General features: G+C 37.0%; 1 protein-coding gene across 4 annotated transcripts in view; it reads right to left on the reverse strand.

The window, feature by feature from the left end:
- Window positions 1-591: 591 nt before the first annotated feature.
- Window positions 592-17,403, reverse strand: part of HNRNPLL (heterogeneous nuclear ribonucleoprotein L like) — a 29,448-nt gene continuing 12,636 nt past the window's right edge. For 3 of the 4 annotated variants that reach the window (XM_015283458.4, NM_001305651.3, XM_040696918.2), the window contains exons 4-13: window positions 16,481-16,566; window positions 13,581-13,677; window positions 13,425-13,497; window positions 9,438-9,509; window positions 7,573-7,790; window positions 7,216-7,337; window positions 6,602-6,803; window positions 5,626-5,683; window positions 5,413-5,511; window positions 592-3,859 (exon numbers count right to left, since the gene is read on the reverse strand). In XM_015283458.4, the coding sequence (XP_015138944.1) occupies window positions 3,804-3,859; window positions 5,413-5,511; window positions 5,626-5,683; window positions 6,602-6,803; window positions 7,216-7,337; window positions 7,573-7,790; window positions 9,438-9,509; window positions 13,425-13,497; window positions 13,581-13,677; window positions 16,481-16,566 (1,083 nt within the window). In that variant the 3' untranslated portion in view covers window positions 592-3,803. Of the gene's footprint in view, window positions 3,860-5,412; window positions 5,512-5,625; window positions 5,759-6,601; window positions 6,804-7,215; window positions 7,338-7,572; window positions 7,791-9,437; window positions 9,510-13,424; window positions 13,498-13,580; window positions 13,678-16,480; window positions 16,567-17,403 lie in introns of those variants that run through there. The other variant, XM_040696917.2, reaches the window with a different exon arrangement.

Genomic DNA, 17,403 nt, shown 5'->3' on the forward strand with positions numbered 1-17,403 from the left:
TATGCCAGGGCTTGGTCATAGCATCAAACATGCAAACTGCTGAATGGAATTACTGCAAGGCAAATTTTACAGCAGGACTAATTTACCTTTGAAATTCCAGATCTGTGGAGGGGAAGGCTCTGAACTTCAGCACAGCTGCCTCTAGTTTAAGGTTAAAAATCAGAATGATATTCCCTGCATTAAGAATTCTTCACATAAAGCAGAGCCCACATCCAGATTTTATTTTCGTATGCCTTTTTGCACGCTATTTCTGGCCAAAGCCATACCAGTGCAAACAAGATGATTTGTAATTCCACCTCTGTAATTGCCAAAAGGGAATAAACCAAGAGATTGGGTAGACATAAAAAGCTGCATTGTCCAAAAACACTTCAGTATCTACAGATGTAAGAATATAACGTATTTGCAAAAGAAGATAGGAAAACCCAGGAGATATTGAAGCACGTCCCAGGAACAGGAAAATAAATTGAGAAAGTGCATTCGTGCTCTCAGACTTCAATGAACTATTTAAAAGAAGAGACTGAACATCTCCTGCTAAGTCATCGTACCATTTAAACACGTTCAAGCTCTGTTCACAAGAAAACACACAATAGGAAAAGGAGCAAGTTAAATTTAATTACAACAAAGAGGGTTTCAGCCAGTTACAAACCAGCTCACCCAGTATTATCCCTTACTCAAAGACAGACTTAGTGACAACATATTAAGTTTCATAACTCCTTTCATGAAGTAAAACACTCAAACATTTCCTGAACGTTCTCTTTTAAATCTTTTCTTATATCACCTTAGCACTCTATCTTGCTGCGGTGGTATAGAAAATCAAAAAGCAACTCTTCCCAGTTCCTACTTGTAAGGGGAAATAAGTTAAAACAAAAATATGAGTATGGTGAGAGAAGATGAACTGATCTCCCAGTATATCATTTACTTCCAATGAAAGGTTATTGATTAGAAAATATAACTTTTCTTAAAACATTGGAACAGATGTGAATATATTACAGTGTGAATGCAAGCTGCTTGCAAGCAGGAAACGTGCATAGTGTTGTTCACTATTTTGCGTATATGGCTTATGCAAAAGGGACAGAAAAATTGCATTGAGACACCTTAATACTTTAATTTTGATCTAACAAATCTGTGAAGCGGGAGGCTGACAAATTACAAACTTCTTTCCTGCTGGAGAAACTCTTGCTCCACTGCTTTGTCTCTATCCTAAAGAGCACAATTACACGTGAATACAGACCTTATTTCTGGAAGGAGGAGACCAACCTCATTCCTCCCTGAGAACAACTAGCCAGCCCTGTAGGGACAGAAAATGACTATTTTCTTCTACAGCCAAACACCAACAAGGAATTTTCCATGTTCTCAACTTTTACATGAAGAAGACTATTATTTTACATAGAAAGAATGTTGAACAGTTCCTTAGTTTCTTTTCTTCCCCACATCACAGGCTACTCATTTGCAAAATAGAGACTTCCAGCTGATATCACCTAGAACTACGCTGTCCGCTGACTGATTTGAGCAGCCACAAGAAAGATACCATTCCCCTGAGCATCTTAGGCACTGAATGTTGGGATCCATGGAGGACATGGAAACATTAAAGTGCTTTTTTCTTTCTTTTTTTTTTTTCTTTTCTTTTTTTCTTTTTTTTTTTTTTTTTTTAGAAACTTGAATGCTTTTAGGGTCACTTCCTACATCCCAAAGTGGTCCAACAGATAACATGCTATTTTCAACGTTCAAACATAAACAATTTGATTCTGAAACAAAGCATTGCAATTTATGACAAAAGAAACTGGTAACCGCAGAACATTCTGATGTATGATAAATTAATGACAGAGAGACCTTTTACAGTTAAAAAACAATGCAGCACAGAACATTTCACTAGTACCCAGCAGTTGTGTTGGCAAGTAGCTGGATCTGGCACCCAGCCTTCCAGGCTAGAGCTCACTGAAAATTGTTTCTGGGTGGGGAACACCAAGGCCGAAAGAATGCTAGCAGTGCCCCTAAAATGCAAACCAGTTTGCCATCTTCCATATGGGAAGGCAGTATTATTCCAAACTCTATGCAGGAAGAGGCGCTAAGCAGCCGCTGTCCTCCATCTCCCAGTTCAAATACGTTAAAAGCCTGTTCTGAATTCATGAAATACTCGTTATCTGAACGATGAATAAAATGGAGGTAGACAGGATGAAAATCAATTATAGTTGATGAGAAAACCCGAAGGAGAGTTGACACATTTTCCCTGGTATAATTACGTGTATTTGTCTTCAAATTAAGAATGAGGAAAATCTAGTCTGTATTTAAAAACACGTGCAGTGCCCACAGTCTGTAAACAGAACGCAATGTACTCTTGAGGGCAAGCATACCACATTAATATACCTTGTACGGATACAGATAAAACCCATAAAGATAGAATGAGAAACTTTTGTGATAAAAGAAAATACATGATGAAACCATTTCTCTTTGATCACTAAGAGCAAAACTCAAAGAGCACTAACCGCTGCCAATTTTATAAAGGGGAACAAACATCAGGCCTACAATAACAGCTCCCAGACTCCCTGCTTGGATTCCCATTCCTGAGGGTTGGGCCCAAACACAATGAACCTCCAGTTCTAGAAGAGAAAACAGAGGCTCCAAAGTGCTGGTACAACACAAATCTTCCCCAGAGTGAAAGATCTCTCATCTCATTAGTTTCACATCATATGATAGAGTTGTCCTACCTGAACCCCACCTACATCACAGCAGTTCAAGTGAGAAGCTAGCCATTCCATTCACCCTATGTATCCTTTCATCATCATAATAGAAATAAGAGATAACAGACAAAAGAAAACATTGACATAAACATCCAGTGTACATAAAATTAACAATGCAGGCAGAAGAGTACCGTAGGCTTGTTTTTTGTTTTAACTTTTTTCCACCACCTTGGTTTCTACTGTGATCGATCTTCCATTCTCAACTAACCAACTTTAAGTTTAATAAGTCAGAATAACTATTTTAAAAGATATCAAGAAGATATGTTAACACCAAAGATTTCAATTTAAAGTTATGGAAAATGAGGATGAACACATCAATACAGGCTTGCAATTTTAATTTTAAAAAGGCCCCTATGGTGGGACTAGTTATAGATGGCATCATGCTAATGCAAACGGAAAGTAGGTTTGTTTGTTTTTTAAAAACAACACTTTAAATAAGTATGAATTCACACCATACATATGTATATGTAATAATTTTCTATGTTAGCTTTTTTTAAAAACTATAAATCAAGTAAGTCCATACTATTAAAAGTTCTGTATGTGCAACATTAACCTGATGAAAGCATTTTATAAATACAAGATTTTTAGAATTGCAACATACTTCACTACTTAACATACTGAAAAACAGGTTCTACATTTAAAATTCTGATGTAACAGTTCTATCTGCCCATTAAGACTACAACTGAAAAATACTTGCTAAGCTTTAACATTATCGAAAATGCAAATATATTTCTATTTTGGAAGAAAACAACTGACATTTTGAAGTCTGAATGGTACACTGCCTTGTTTACGCTACTGGATTTTCTTTAGACATCTAAAGATACTACACCAACAAAATACAAACTTTGTAGTAAGCTTACAACATGTACTTCTTAGAGGCAAAAAGAAAAATCTGTTTTGTATTTAAGAATGAACATCCATTTATTATAAAACAAGATAAAAGATATTAGAATTAAGTTGAAACAAGGCAACGTTAGAGCAACCACTTTAGAGCTTTGTGAACGAAGTGTAGTTTCAAACTTGCAAATCAAGGTGAATGTAGATCTTAACATGCAGTCCTCTTCTCTATAAATGTGATGAAGTAGAGAAGCAAAGCTTCAAGGTATAAGGGTTAGAGCCATCTGTCGGGAGACAACACAGAACATGCTCAGTAATGCGCCATGTGCATGGCTCTCCTGCTGATCGAGGAAATCATCTTGCATGATCTGACATCTACTACTTCAGAAGATGAAATGCTCTCTCCCAAACCCTCGATGCCCCACACATACCAGATGACCAGTAATGAAGTGTTCTTTACAGTCTATCCTCACTTTTCAGATGGAAAAGCAATGTGATGGATCTGATCACAAAGGAATGCAGACAGCATTCTAAAATGTTCTGTATACAAGGAAGACTTTACAGTTATTGCTGCCTGTCTTCCCATCTGAGCTATTTACAAGAGTAGTATCCAACAGAACTTCCAAGGCAAAATGCATAGATATTTAAGGAAGTTGAGATACAGAACATGGTATTTCCATCAGAAGCAGAGTGACACTGGAGAGCATTTACGCATGTCTGATGAATAAGGAACAGCAGGAAGCCCGGCACCCCCTTCAGGACTCCCCAGAAAGCCAAGAATAAAACAGTGCCCCTTTACATGGAAAGGCTGCTAAGACCCATGGCAGCAGCACATAACTGGGTATTCTCAGGCAACGGAAGATGCACCCTCCTGGTTCAGCCAACCTCAGACAAACTTATTACATTAAGTCTTAACCAACAGTTCTTGTTTGAGAAGGTGGATGAAGAGTGGGGTGCATAGGAAAGATTTAAAACTATTACAACTCGTCAGGCAGAGACAAATTCTTAGTAGTTTGAAAAAGGTAGCTTAAAATAATGTTAAGCACTGAGCTAGATTCAAAGATGTCTGTAAACACTTGGAATAATTCCATTTACGCCAGTAAACTGTCTTAATTGTCCAACACAGAACTGGTTCACTGTTGAATTGTTTAGCAGGTGAACCTCATCTCTATCCTTACTGGTTTGGTGTTAAACTCAGCTTGACATCAAAATTGCTGGTTTGAAAGAGAACTTGCTACAAGAGCAGTTAATTTAGAGCAGTAAGCTGTGCAACCTGAAGAATCTTCTATCTCAAGGTACTGCAGATTGCTCTGCGCTTACTGAGGAACATGATAAAAGCTTTAGTAAGACATTGTACATTAGATTTGATTTTGACGGCAGTGGATTGTACACAATACCTTTCCTGCCTTCCTTTTTGCATCCTAGACCATTGTGTTCTTCTGTTTGTTGGCGTTTTATTTGTTGTTGTTTTGTTGTTAGTGTTTTTTTTATTTTTTTATTTTTATTTTTAATCTTTCTATAGCTTCAAAGCTGCAGAGCATATTTTGAGCTCTGCAGGTTGATTCAAAAGCTAGGAAGAAAGAGTGCCACTTAAATACAATGTCACGGACCCTAAACTGCAGAGCATTATATACACTGTAGAAGATAAATGAGCATATATATCCATACATATACAGCATATATACTTAGAATGAAAAGAATGCAATTTTTAGATACAGACTAAGCTGCTGAAACTTCACTTTTTTTTTTTTTTTTTTTAAACAAAGGCAATATCGACATGAAATAAAACAAGAAAAAAAAAATAATGATAGCAGTAAGATCAGTACAACTAACTTACTTGGGACTCTTATCTGGTAGTGATTAAGTACAGTGAGAGCTTCCACAGCATCTGTCTTACATTCCCATTCCAGCAGGCCAGAGAGTGTTTTGGCAGAGGCTTTCAAAATAAGAAGGAAAAGAGGGGAGGAGGATCAATAACCTCTTCGGGCTAGTGCACACTTATAAAAACAGGATTTCAAACAACCCCTCAAACAGGTCAAATATTACTTACGTTTTGGATCAAACACTTTGTATTTAATAAAGCTGAGAACTTCATGATCCTCACATAGCTGTCACAAAAATAAAATAAGATGTAAAACCTCAGCAAAAATGCACATAAATACATTAGCAAAAATCCCAAGTTCCTGGAAGAGACACAGAAAGGAAAATACTGAGTCTTTAAGAGAGCTTCCAAGACTTCATAGCAAATAATAATTTTTAAGAAGCACGTTTGGATGGGTAACTCTTTAGAATACCATCCTATAGTCTGCAAAACAAGGCTCCTGTATTTGTACTTTCCCAAATATTTTATAGGCACAATAATTGTTAGAATAGAGACAACACCATTTCCTCAAGCAATTCATATTTGTAAAACAAGTTATTCTTCTTGACATTCCTAATTCAACACAGCATCTCCAAAGCTGCACAAATAAGCACACAACTCTCAAACCACAATTAAGATTTAAGACTCGGCTCACGGCAAACAAATTCAAAAAAATACAGTCTTGCTGAACTGAAAAAGAATTACGACTGCCTCCATTGTCTGCTATTGCATATTTCAAGCATCCAGTTTTCATTTAGGACCCAACCATGCAAACCATCCCATGTGCATGTTTCTCTCCATTCCAAAACATCTTATCAGTCATCAGAATAACCATCTCAAGTCAGTAAATCTTTTGTTGACTGTACACTTAGCTTTTCCTGTATTTAAAGAAAGCCAAATAAGATTTTTCCCCTCTTCCACAAAAACCTCATTAAGATCCTCAACTTTACTTCCAACATCTTGTTTCTCATTAAAAAAAAAGACAGAACAATGAAAAAATGCAAAAATGTAGCAGCTTCTATAGAGAGGCTCCAAAGCTATTTTAAGATTATTTTCCAGTTGCTGTACCAAAACTATCCCAGTTATTTCATTTTAAAAGTAGCATACCATACAGCTAGGATAAGACCCCAAAGCACTACATGCCACAGTGATTTCAACTGCCTACCTTCACAAATGTTTCTTCAGTTACACACAGGGGAACATTATAATAATGCAGCACACAAGAGGGTGGTTGGATGATGTTCTTAGATGCTTGGCCAGCACTGGTGAACCGATTATTCTTACTCATTGCAAAATCCTTATAGCTACTCGTGCCATCCTCCAGCTCAAATATCTGGCTTGGAACTACTGAATGCTGCTTAGAAACACTGGGATTTAAGGATATGTCATGAAAGTTTTTTAAACAATCAAAACTTGCATACTTTGCACACAGATTATTCATCTAACTAGATAAAAACTGACATTTCTTTATAACAATTTCAAAGGAGAACAAGACAAGTTGGATTTGACACCTTCCTAACAAGACTGTAGAAAGAGTGGATAAAACATATTAGCGAATACAGCTTACTAACAGCCAATCTATACATTAATAAAGTATCTAGGTGTTATAAGTTTGTACTGATATTGACAGCTGTAACATTCACAAAAATATTTTGGTGAAAAGTAGTTGTAAACTGGAAATTACAAATCTAACTCTGATGAAAAGATTGGATACCCTGTCTTTGCAACTTCATTACATCTGCTTACTAGCTGACCATTAATCATATAGAACATATTTACCAGACATTAAGCCTCTTTCCAAATAACTTGACATTGTTGAGATGTGTGACAGCTCTTTCTACAGCATATTCATCACCCATTTCAACCAGTGCTGTGCCTGGAATAGTCTTCATAAATTTCACCTAAGATAGATGAGGAAAAAAATGACACTGCAACAAACAGCCTGAAATAAGAACTTCAAACATTGTCAGGAATGACCATCCCAAGTAGACTTCTTCAAAACAAAAAAACAAAAAAACAAAACAAAAAAAAACAAAAAAACAAAAAAACAAAAAAACAAAAAAACAAACAAAAAACAAACAAACAAAAAAAAATCAACTGCAGTAGATTCAGAGTTTCTCACAGATGATGCCTTACCTTCTCAATGTTTCCATACAAGCAGAAAAGGTTGAAGACCCTTGAACAGTTCATCTTCAGCTGATGCAACCCACTAACCATGACAACTGATCCAGAAGGATTTCCACCATGCATGTATGAGGAGGATGCCTGGGGCAATGGATAAGCAACAAGTTCGGGAGTGTCCCGAGATCCCATTCGGTAGCGACTTGGTAATGGCAACAAAGGACCGTGTGAACCTATGGAAATGAAAGATTGTGTTCATTAAAATGGGGGAAGAAAAGGATTACAGCAGTTTCCATTTATTCTTTTTCCATTTTAAAATGAACAAACTGTTTCATGGTAGAGCTCTTATACACAAATGGGAAAAAAAAAAGTCTTTCAGTAATTATTTTAATGATGACTTCAATTACAAGTTATGCTCCTTCAGACTTACCAGTTTTCTCAAAAATACTATCTGCCCCACACCATACCAAAGTTTAAACTTTCTTGAATGAATCTGAACTTCCATGAATGCTTAAAAGTATACCTAATTTCCTTCAGCAATAGTGTCATTTGTACTGATTGTGTTTTGCGGCAAAAAAATAATAAAAATTCTTTAAAAAAAAAAGGGGAAAGTTAAAAATAGTGAATTTTTAGCCAGTGGTCAGGACAGAAGGTGGATGATACAGCTCTTTTTCCAGAGATGCAATAAAGTCAGCAAACTGCCTTTCTACAAGCAACTCTTGGAAGAAACAGGAATACTTAAACATAGCATTAATGCAAAACAAAGCTGTCCTATTTTCTACTACAGGTAAAGTGACAGGTTTCACTGAAATACTTTCTTTTCTCTGTCCTTGTTCACATTCCCCCACCCCAACTCCATCTTTTTTTTATACTTTTTTTTTTTTAATAAATGAAGAACCATTACTGATAAATATTAATTTTTGCTTACAGAAAATATCAGTGTTGCTGAGGAGAGGATCCCTGATCCTCTGAGAAAATAAATATTGTGAAATTCAGAGTATAAAAAGCACCTTTTGCTTTATTTTTCTGCAGTAAAACACAATACTGAGGGAAAGAGCAGTATAGGAAAATCCAAGCACATTACTTAAGGTGGAAGTGTGCATCAAAAGAATGAAAGAAGATGGGCGGCAAACAGGGCAGAATACAGAAATTCTGATTATTTGAGGAGCCTTTGGAAACAGTAGGTAAAAGGCCAACATACGTGACAAAAAATATATTTGAAAAGAAAGAGGCAAGATAAATCATGTTGTATCTGAAGTTAAGACAGTAAGTAACTGAGAAATAGTCGCATGGAATCCCTGACGTTAGTTTCTTAACCCTTAGGTCTTGACTGAAATCATGAAAATGATGGCAGGCCTTCGTTTACGGTTAGCCCTGGTAATAACTGCACCACTTTACAGCACTAATTCCAAAATGTCATTCTTAGCAAATCACACTGCTGTACCTTTTCAGAATTAGCTAAATTAGAAGAAACACAAAGCCCACAATTCATAGCTTCGCATGCAAAAACATCAAAGGACTCCGGGTTGCATCAAACCATTGATCAAAGTCTGCTGCCATTTTCTGTAAGAAAAGAGCTTCCCCTGTAATTATGTTACCCTCTGTTCACTGCTATGGTGATAGCAACTAAAAGAAAACATTCTTCAAAGGAATGCATTTGCAGAGCTGGATGCTCTCCATAAAAAGAAGAGCTATGGCAAAAAAGACACTATACATTTCAGTCCATCACTATCACTTTTTGTACATGGACTGACGGCACCACATGCACAGATCAGTGAACTACTCACAGTTCAGAGGTCCAGTTATACATTCATTGAATATTTGGAATTCCACATAGCACATACAGAAATCAAAACCATCTGTCAACCTATGTTACTTACCATAACCATCATGTCTAAATGACGATGGGTGCTCTCCCAAAATAGCTTGCCTCTGGCGTCCCTTCCCTCTGTCTAACATATGGGAAGGGAAAAAATACAATTCAGTATGGACAAGTATGCACTTGATTTCTCCAGTTAAGACACAAAGCTTCTAGTTAAGAAGCAAAAATGCAATTTGAGTCCTTGTTAATTTTATCAACAATTTCTCATTGGTTATATATCTAAAACCACAAGCTGTAGCCCTGGGACACCAAAATTAAAAGACTGTCATTTGTATAACAAATTCCACTTAAGTTGATTGGCGGCAATGGCCAATGAGGAGATATAGACATTTAAAGTCTAAGGAAATACCCAACAGCTTTCCTAAACAGACACCACACATTAGTATAGAAAACACCATACAGCAGAGTTTACCTACGCATCTCTTAAAACAAATTTGAAATGCAGTACTTTTGAAAGACAGTACCTGAATCATAATATTAGCTTCAACAGCAACACATTTTCAAAGTGGGCTTCTTTCAAGAAGTTTCAGCATAAGCCAACAACAACCTGTATTACATGGTTTCATAATCAGTAAACAGAGAGCATTACATTTGTGTACATATAAACTTACAGAACACCTACTGATTTAAGGGCGTGCTGAAAGGATTGTACATTATTGCATTATCAGCAGCTCGTAACAGGTTGACTGAAGAAAAACATCACTGAATAATGCACTTAGCCAAAGGTCAATCCTTTAAGAAGACCAAGTTCTGTGTGTTATAAAGTTAAGCAAAGGGTCTACATTACTGGAAGAAAGCAGTGCATTACAGTCAAAACTATTTTCTCATCAGATGCACGTTCTGTGGCAAAGAAAAATCTAAACTTCCAGATTTCATTGTGGTAAGTAAAAATTGATGTCTCACTTTTAGAAAAAAAAAATAAAATCCGTTCTCATGCTGCTACATTGAAAAGATGGGGCAAGATATTTTTCAGTTAGCACAGATCCAAGGAAACTTAAAATGTGACTGTTGAAAATGGCAATTCAGCCCATTGCAGCTAGGGGTATTTCCCTTGACAGAAGAGAACTATTCATGATAGACAGCACAACAGTGGGAAATGAAAACAGGTGCCTTTCTGCTCAGCAATTTGAGAATAGGTTTCAAGTCAGGCATTTACTTTGGAAATAAAGACTGGAGACAGAAAAGTCCTTACTGCCTTCAACCATATAGAAAGATGATTATTTTTGCCAAGTTTTCTTTTTCCTTTCCTTTTTCAGGTAACAGCACTGAATCTCGTCGCTCCAGGAAGTAATTAGGCAATCATATAGAGTATTTTGAGCATTTAACCTGTACGCAGGTATCATCTTTCAGAAAAATAAATTTTATTATTAAAGTCTGAGGAGTTAAATCAATTGAAAGAGTGCACAGTAATACAGAGAAAAATGGTAGCTTTCAAGTAATTCCAGGATAGCATAGTTTGACAAATATTTCCTCCTGGTGGTGGAACAGTCCCTTACCCTCTCCTGTCCTCAACACTTGTTCCTTCCTTCAACTAACTTAATTGTGCCAGAAGAAATATTCTGTGCAAACAGGCAATGAAAATGAGAACTTATCTGGGCTAAAATTAATTCTGAACGAAAAGATTCTTTATAATCTAGAGGTGTTTGGTTTTGTTTTTTAAAATCAGCTCCTTGAGTTGCTGAGTAACCTGGTATTACTGCCAGAAGAAGTGTTCCAAACTAGTTTGAACTACCTGGCTAGAAGCCAGTAGAATGCTAAAAGCCAGGTAGGCGTTGGTTTTCTGGGGGGCTGTTTGTTTTGGTTGGTTTTTTTTTGAAAGCTCAGTTTAATGCAGTATGGGCTCATAGCCTCAGGCACTTGTTAAGAAGCTTACCTAGGTGAAGAAATGCTCAGGGGAAGTAAGTGATTTGTTACCAAAGATAAAATAGTTCTTCAAAAAAAAAAAATAATTAGCAAAATACATTTCTGTGTCCTAAGATCAGTGGGAGGAATTAAGTTCTGAAAGGCTTATTATTAGCACATCTGTCCTCAAAATGAAATTCCCCTGGGCTAAAATCTTGTTTGCTGGAGTCAGATCCCTACGGTTTCAGTCAGCTTAAGTTCAAAAGCCAAACACTGTTGTAGGAGCACGGAGAAGCACACATACCAGAACTCTCTCAAAACAAGTCCTGGATTACTTCATGGACATAATCTGCCTAAGCTGTCTACTTTCCTTTCAAAGTATTCATTCAAAAATTCATATTCTCATTTTCTAGACAAGTGGATGTGGACTACGGTAAAAACTCATACTACATAGTACAAATCCAATCGTTTTCCTTTTAAGTGCAGTAGAGCGATGTAGAGTAGGCATTCAGAGTAACAAAAAAGAAAAAACAGAAGAGTAGAGTGAGAGTTCTTCAGAAAGAGCAAGTTGTATCTATCTCAATGCTTTCATTTTCCACTGTTTTTTGCTTGGGAAACAGTTCATACATATCTGCAGACCAATTAAATAATCTAATTAGAGGCAGTATGTTACAAGTTACTCTCCAATCACTGGAATGATTGGAAGATAAGAGGGTCAAATTAATCCATCAGATTTTTCATATTCAATCCTTTTTTTTTTCTTGCCCTCAAGTTTTTTGACTCTAAGTTGCTTTTTTGAACTTAAGAATTTGAGAAAAAAAATTAAATCCTCATAAAAATAGTCAAACTATAAGCTGCAACCAATACTGTAGCTCCCTTGTTAACTTTTTACAAGAACTTCATTCTGAAAATTCAAGCCCTATGTTTTTAGTTGTACAACAGATTTACAAACCCAGTGTCTTGCAGAATTACTTTGAAAGTGCATGTCACTTGAGATGGCCAAAGCCCTGGCTCTCATATAGCCTTTGAAAAGTACTCTGACTTGGACATCTCTTCACTTTTCTAACTTTACATTGCACGCATTATTGTACATAAGTTACTGAATACTGCACTCAATTATTACACATTATTATCGTTTTAAATAAACACTTTACAGGAGTCAGGCTTACAGTAGTTTGTCTTTACAAAAATAGTCATAATTCCCCACTGACATGAGTCAAGCTTTGGAGACTGTTACAGCTGAATACTGAAGAGACAGTATGCCTATATCAACTACGAATCTCCCTGTTTTAATACTTAAATATAACTGAGGGGACCTATCTGATATTGCACTACTCAATTCCAACTGTCTATAGATCAGGATGAACTTTCTCTGCTACTAGACAATATTTACATTATTGAGACTGAATGCAACTCTCACATACAGCAAGTAATAAAAAGATTACAACGTCAATGATATCAACAAAAAAGGTTCTTAATTTTGGAGGGTATCAATTTTTCAGTTTTAAGGGAAATATGACCAGCATACATACAAACTTGAACAGAATGGGTACAGTCTATCGTGTTATTCATCCCATACAAATCTGAAGTACTGAAAGTGTCCTCCTTTTAAAAACTTGTGGTAGTGGTGCATGCAGTATGCAGACAAGGTGAATTGCAAGTCTGAGGTTTTTCAGAGGGTTTGGTGTTTTGTTTTGGTTTTGCTGATGCCGATGTGGTGCATGAAGAAGTGTAGAGTCAGCCTGCTGAAGTCCTCTATCCTTCTTAATGCCTCGTCCAACATAGGGGAAAAGAGTCCTTTCGAAGGAGAAGCAGTGTGCAAGTTTGTAGTTTGTAAGGAATAGTCTGTATCAGGTTTCCTCTCCTCCAAAGAGAGAGAGCTGCTTGGAGAAATGCAAGTCCTTGAGAACTGCGAAGGTGCTTGCAGGTGTGGGCTCCTTGTTGAACTAAGTGGCTCAAGCACACGGCAGTAGGGGGCACTAGGGCTCAGGGTTAATTTCCTGGGTTACAGGTTGGCTTGTGAACACAGCCTTCAGCAGCTCTGGCTTGCTTTGCAATGACTATTGAGATACAGCCTGACCACGTATAAAGGATTGTCATTAGTACAGTCATACATCTACAGTGATAACATAGGAAAACCTACCTCGTCGGCCCAGATACGGCTTAGTGTAGTCCCAACTATCGTTGTCGTTTCTAATGACATTAAGTCGAGTTGGCTGTACAAACAAAAGTGAAAAATGTTAAGTATGGTGCACACATGTTTTGCCAGCAAAAGTAAGAGAGAAGGTCCAAGCATTACCCTTGCGTATTCAATTTTTAGTGTACAGCATCCTGCATAGATATCTGCTCCATTGAGTGCTGCCTTCGCCTTCTGGGCACAAAAAACTGATTCAAACATGCACACGTTAAGGATTTTTCCCAAGGCATCTCATCCATGTCCCTTTCTTCTGAAACATCTTTATTTTTTCAAACTGCAAGTAGTTCACTATGTGTGAATCCTAAAAGAACTCTGAACAGACTTCAATATAAAGTTACTAACAACTACACACGGGTTTACCAATGTTAAACACCTACTTCTGATGTGCAAACAGCATGTAATATGAACACTCAAACAAATTATTCACTACACGTTCATTTTGATGTGAATATTCTGGTGGATTTAGTAAATGTAAGCAGAGGACATAGAAGCTGTCAACAAGCCTACAGAATATTTGGATCAAAATCAAACTGGAAAGGTCAAGATGCATCATTGGGAAAGAGATGGGAGTTAGTGGGTGAGAAGGCGTGACTTAAGACAATGCATCCCTTCTAATAGCTAGCATGAGCTAGACAAATGCGGGTAGGGAGTCTCATTAACTCAGCAGTTACTCTTCAGTGAAAAGAACTAAGAAAGAGCACATCCTTTTAGCTGAAGAAAACCACAGAACCAAAAGAGATGCTTTGAATGAACCAACAGCCAACTTGCATCAAAAATACAGTTAGGAGATTACTTTAAATCCATTGCTCAAGGCAGAAGCTGCAACGAACAGGTTATTTCATATCCTCTACATACCCTAAGATTGGTTCTGTTACTAGCAGAAAAAAACCACATACGAGCCTTGGCTCATGGCAATGCATGATCTCATATATAGTCAGTAACATACTATCGAACAGCACAAACCCTGTAACAGACCAGATATTTTGTGCCATCACTTGATAGAGTTACGTGAAATCTTCGAAGTATATATTTATTATATTTAAAACAATATCATGTTTTACCATAACCATGCAACCCAACTTCTTCCACTGTGATATAAGTTCACAGCAGAAATTTTTAACTGACTTGAGACTGCCAAAGGTTAGAGCAAGAAAAGTTAAGCTTCTCACACCTCTAGTAACATGTCAGAAGCTGGCTAGAACTGTGGGAGCACATCTCCAGGAGTGATGTGTAATGCAACTATGGGAACTGCTCCAAAAGTAACGCCTCTTGTTTTATTATGTTTGCCCACAACATCAGAGGTTGATGGTGGTGGTGTAGCAGTAGACACTGAACCTTTCCACCCATACTCCATTACATGTTGTTGCAGTGCAACAGATGGCTGCAGAGCAGCAGTCTGACAGAACGGCATCTGATGAGGAAGTGCGTATGGAGCAAAGAGGTGCAACTGAATTCCTCCATATGGAGAAACTTGCACCCAATGACATTCATCAATGCTTGCTGAACGTTTACAAAGACCAAACAGTGGATGTGAGCACAGAAAGGCAGTAGGTGGTACTTTTCAGCAGTGGCAACAGATGACAGTGGGTCACCTCTGCTGGTGCAGATTTTCACAAGCACGGCATGCGGGCTCTCGTTCTTCGCTGGCAAAAACACATAGCTAATAGTGATGACTGACTAAAAACAGCATTCCATAGCTGAGAATTTGCTCTATCAAATAGAGAGCACAGTAGCACTATATCTGTTGTCATTTCCATGGAAATAAATAGAAGGAATTACTTTTGGAGCAACCTACATAGCACTGAAATTTGAGTAAGTTTTGGAAACTTTCAGACAAATCTTGTCCTGAAGCTTCCCCCAGCAACTGTTTACTTCTATTGCTGCAATACTTTGCTTACATTTACAAGTTTTCTTTTAATTGCTGGTTATGTGGTGGGTTTTTGTTTTGTTCTTTAAATAAAAGCCACATTGTATAATTTAATTCAAAGGACAGAAACATGGCAGTTTCAGAGCATGTGCAGGGTCCTCCCCACAATTACCCTAATCTTTCATAAGACACGTAATAATCCCCAACTATATAAACCATCTAATTTAAACAATGCTGCTTGCCACAACTTACTATGCTACCACAGGAAGTCAAACTACTCTCCGTTAAGATGCACAGTTTAAGTCAGATAAACAGCAATTAGCTTGCTTTAATGGACTTTGGGGCAACTCTTCTTGCCTGGCAAATCGGCAGCACAGCCACTAGTTAAGTCATTCACATGTTACAGAAATGATCCACTCAAAGCCTGACACATGGATAGGATGCAAAAGCACAAAAGAGTACTTGATTTCAGTACAATTTTCTTCGAATACCATCTTCATAAATGGAAGGAAATCAGTCTCCAGGAATAGATCTATTTGAGTTTTATGAACTAAGGCTTAATGATATCAGACTTTGGACTCCGCAAACAACAGTAACACATTAACAATACTCATACAATGTACAACTTAATGCTACAAATACAATAAACAGAAGGATAACAGAGCAGGAAATTTCCTCCATAAGGCCTCAGCTGGTCTCACATTTTATTAAAGTCAGAACAGTAAGTCAAACAGTACATATTAGAACTATTTTAGAAGAGTTTGAAGAAGTTAAACTGCACCTCTGCAATCCCTTACCAACTTCTTGAGTGTCCATACAGCTAGAAATCACAACATTTTTTTGCCCAATGTATTGCCAAATTTGAGGCATATTTCATGACAATAACTATTAGCCTCATGGTCACTTATAAACACAGTTATCAAGATCATTGTTGACAGCATCACTTTCCTATAAAGATTACATATGTAAGTGATATCTTCCCTTATAAACATCTAAAATGTATATCCAAAACAGTGTAATTTCTAAGAGATTTTTGATCTCAAAATTAAGTGGTATTTTTCTGACATTCTCATAGGAAATCCTACCTGCAGTTGAGAACCTACAGAAAAAAAAAAAAACAGTCTAAAAAGGATATTCAACCATAGCTTGTATTCCATTCCTCTTGAATATAACAATGCGCTGAACTTTTCCAACAGGGTTGCACACAGTATACAAGACATCCTAAGAAAGAAGAAAAAACTGCTTTAATAACAGCAAAAATTCAAACATTTTAGGTTTACAGTTTCTTCCATTAGCTTTTAAATGCTTGTTAACTTTTAAATTACAATTTCATCTGTACAATTTTACTTCTACATTTAGCATTTTATGGGACAGTGTAGCATAGGCAGCCAAATCTTAACAACAGGAGAAAACTTATACAAGAAGTACTCATCCAAATAAGAATCTGTAAAGAGTGTTAAAAGTCAGTAACAGCATACATGCTTCAAGACAGTGCTCCCCTTTAATCAGGCACTGCAGTAGTTCCACCAAAGCTAACAGTCATGACAATGCTGTCGTTACAGCACAATTCATTTCATAAACCCTTATAACTGAGGTTTCGGTTTTGTTGGTGCTTTGTAATCATTCATAGTTATCTTCAGAAAAAGAACCCTGAGAAGTCCACAACGCAAGCTTAGGTAGCTTATAAAAATGAGAAATTCAATTATGTGCACCTGAGTCAAAGACAGTGTAAGTAGTTGCCGTGTTTCCCTACTTAAAGCATAGAGAAGTTAAAGAGGAAACTGTGGACTCAGAGAAGCTCATCGTCAGAGCAATGTTTTCACCAGCATTTCACTATATTGCAAGGAACCAATAAAATTCAAGACCATTCTCACCGCAGCAGGGGAACCAAAATACCAAGGGCAGAATCTTGCCTTATTCTCAAGGTATCATAATACTGGCTTGGTCTGATGCACAGTACCTCAAACAACTACCCATTACACAGAATTCAGACATAATGGTGCCAGAAACAAGAGGAGAGCATGAATTTGGCCAAGAAAAACGCATTTCTTTGATAGA

The sequence above is a fragment of the Gallus gallus genome, chromosome 3 (genome assembly GCF_016699485.2).
Source record: "Gallus gallus isolate bGalGal1 chromosome 3, bGalGal1.mat.broiler.GRCg7b, whole genome shotgun sequence".
NCBI lineage: Eukaryota > Metazoa > Chordata > Aves > Galliformes > Phasianidae > Gallus > Gallus gallus.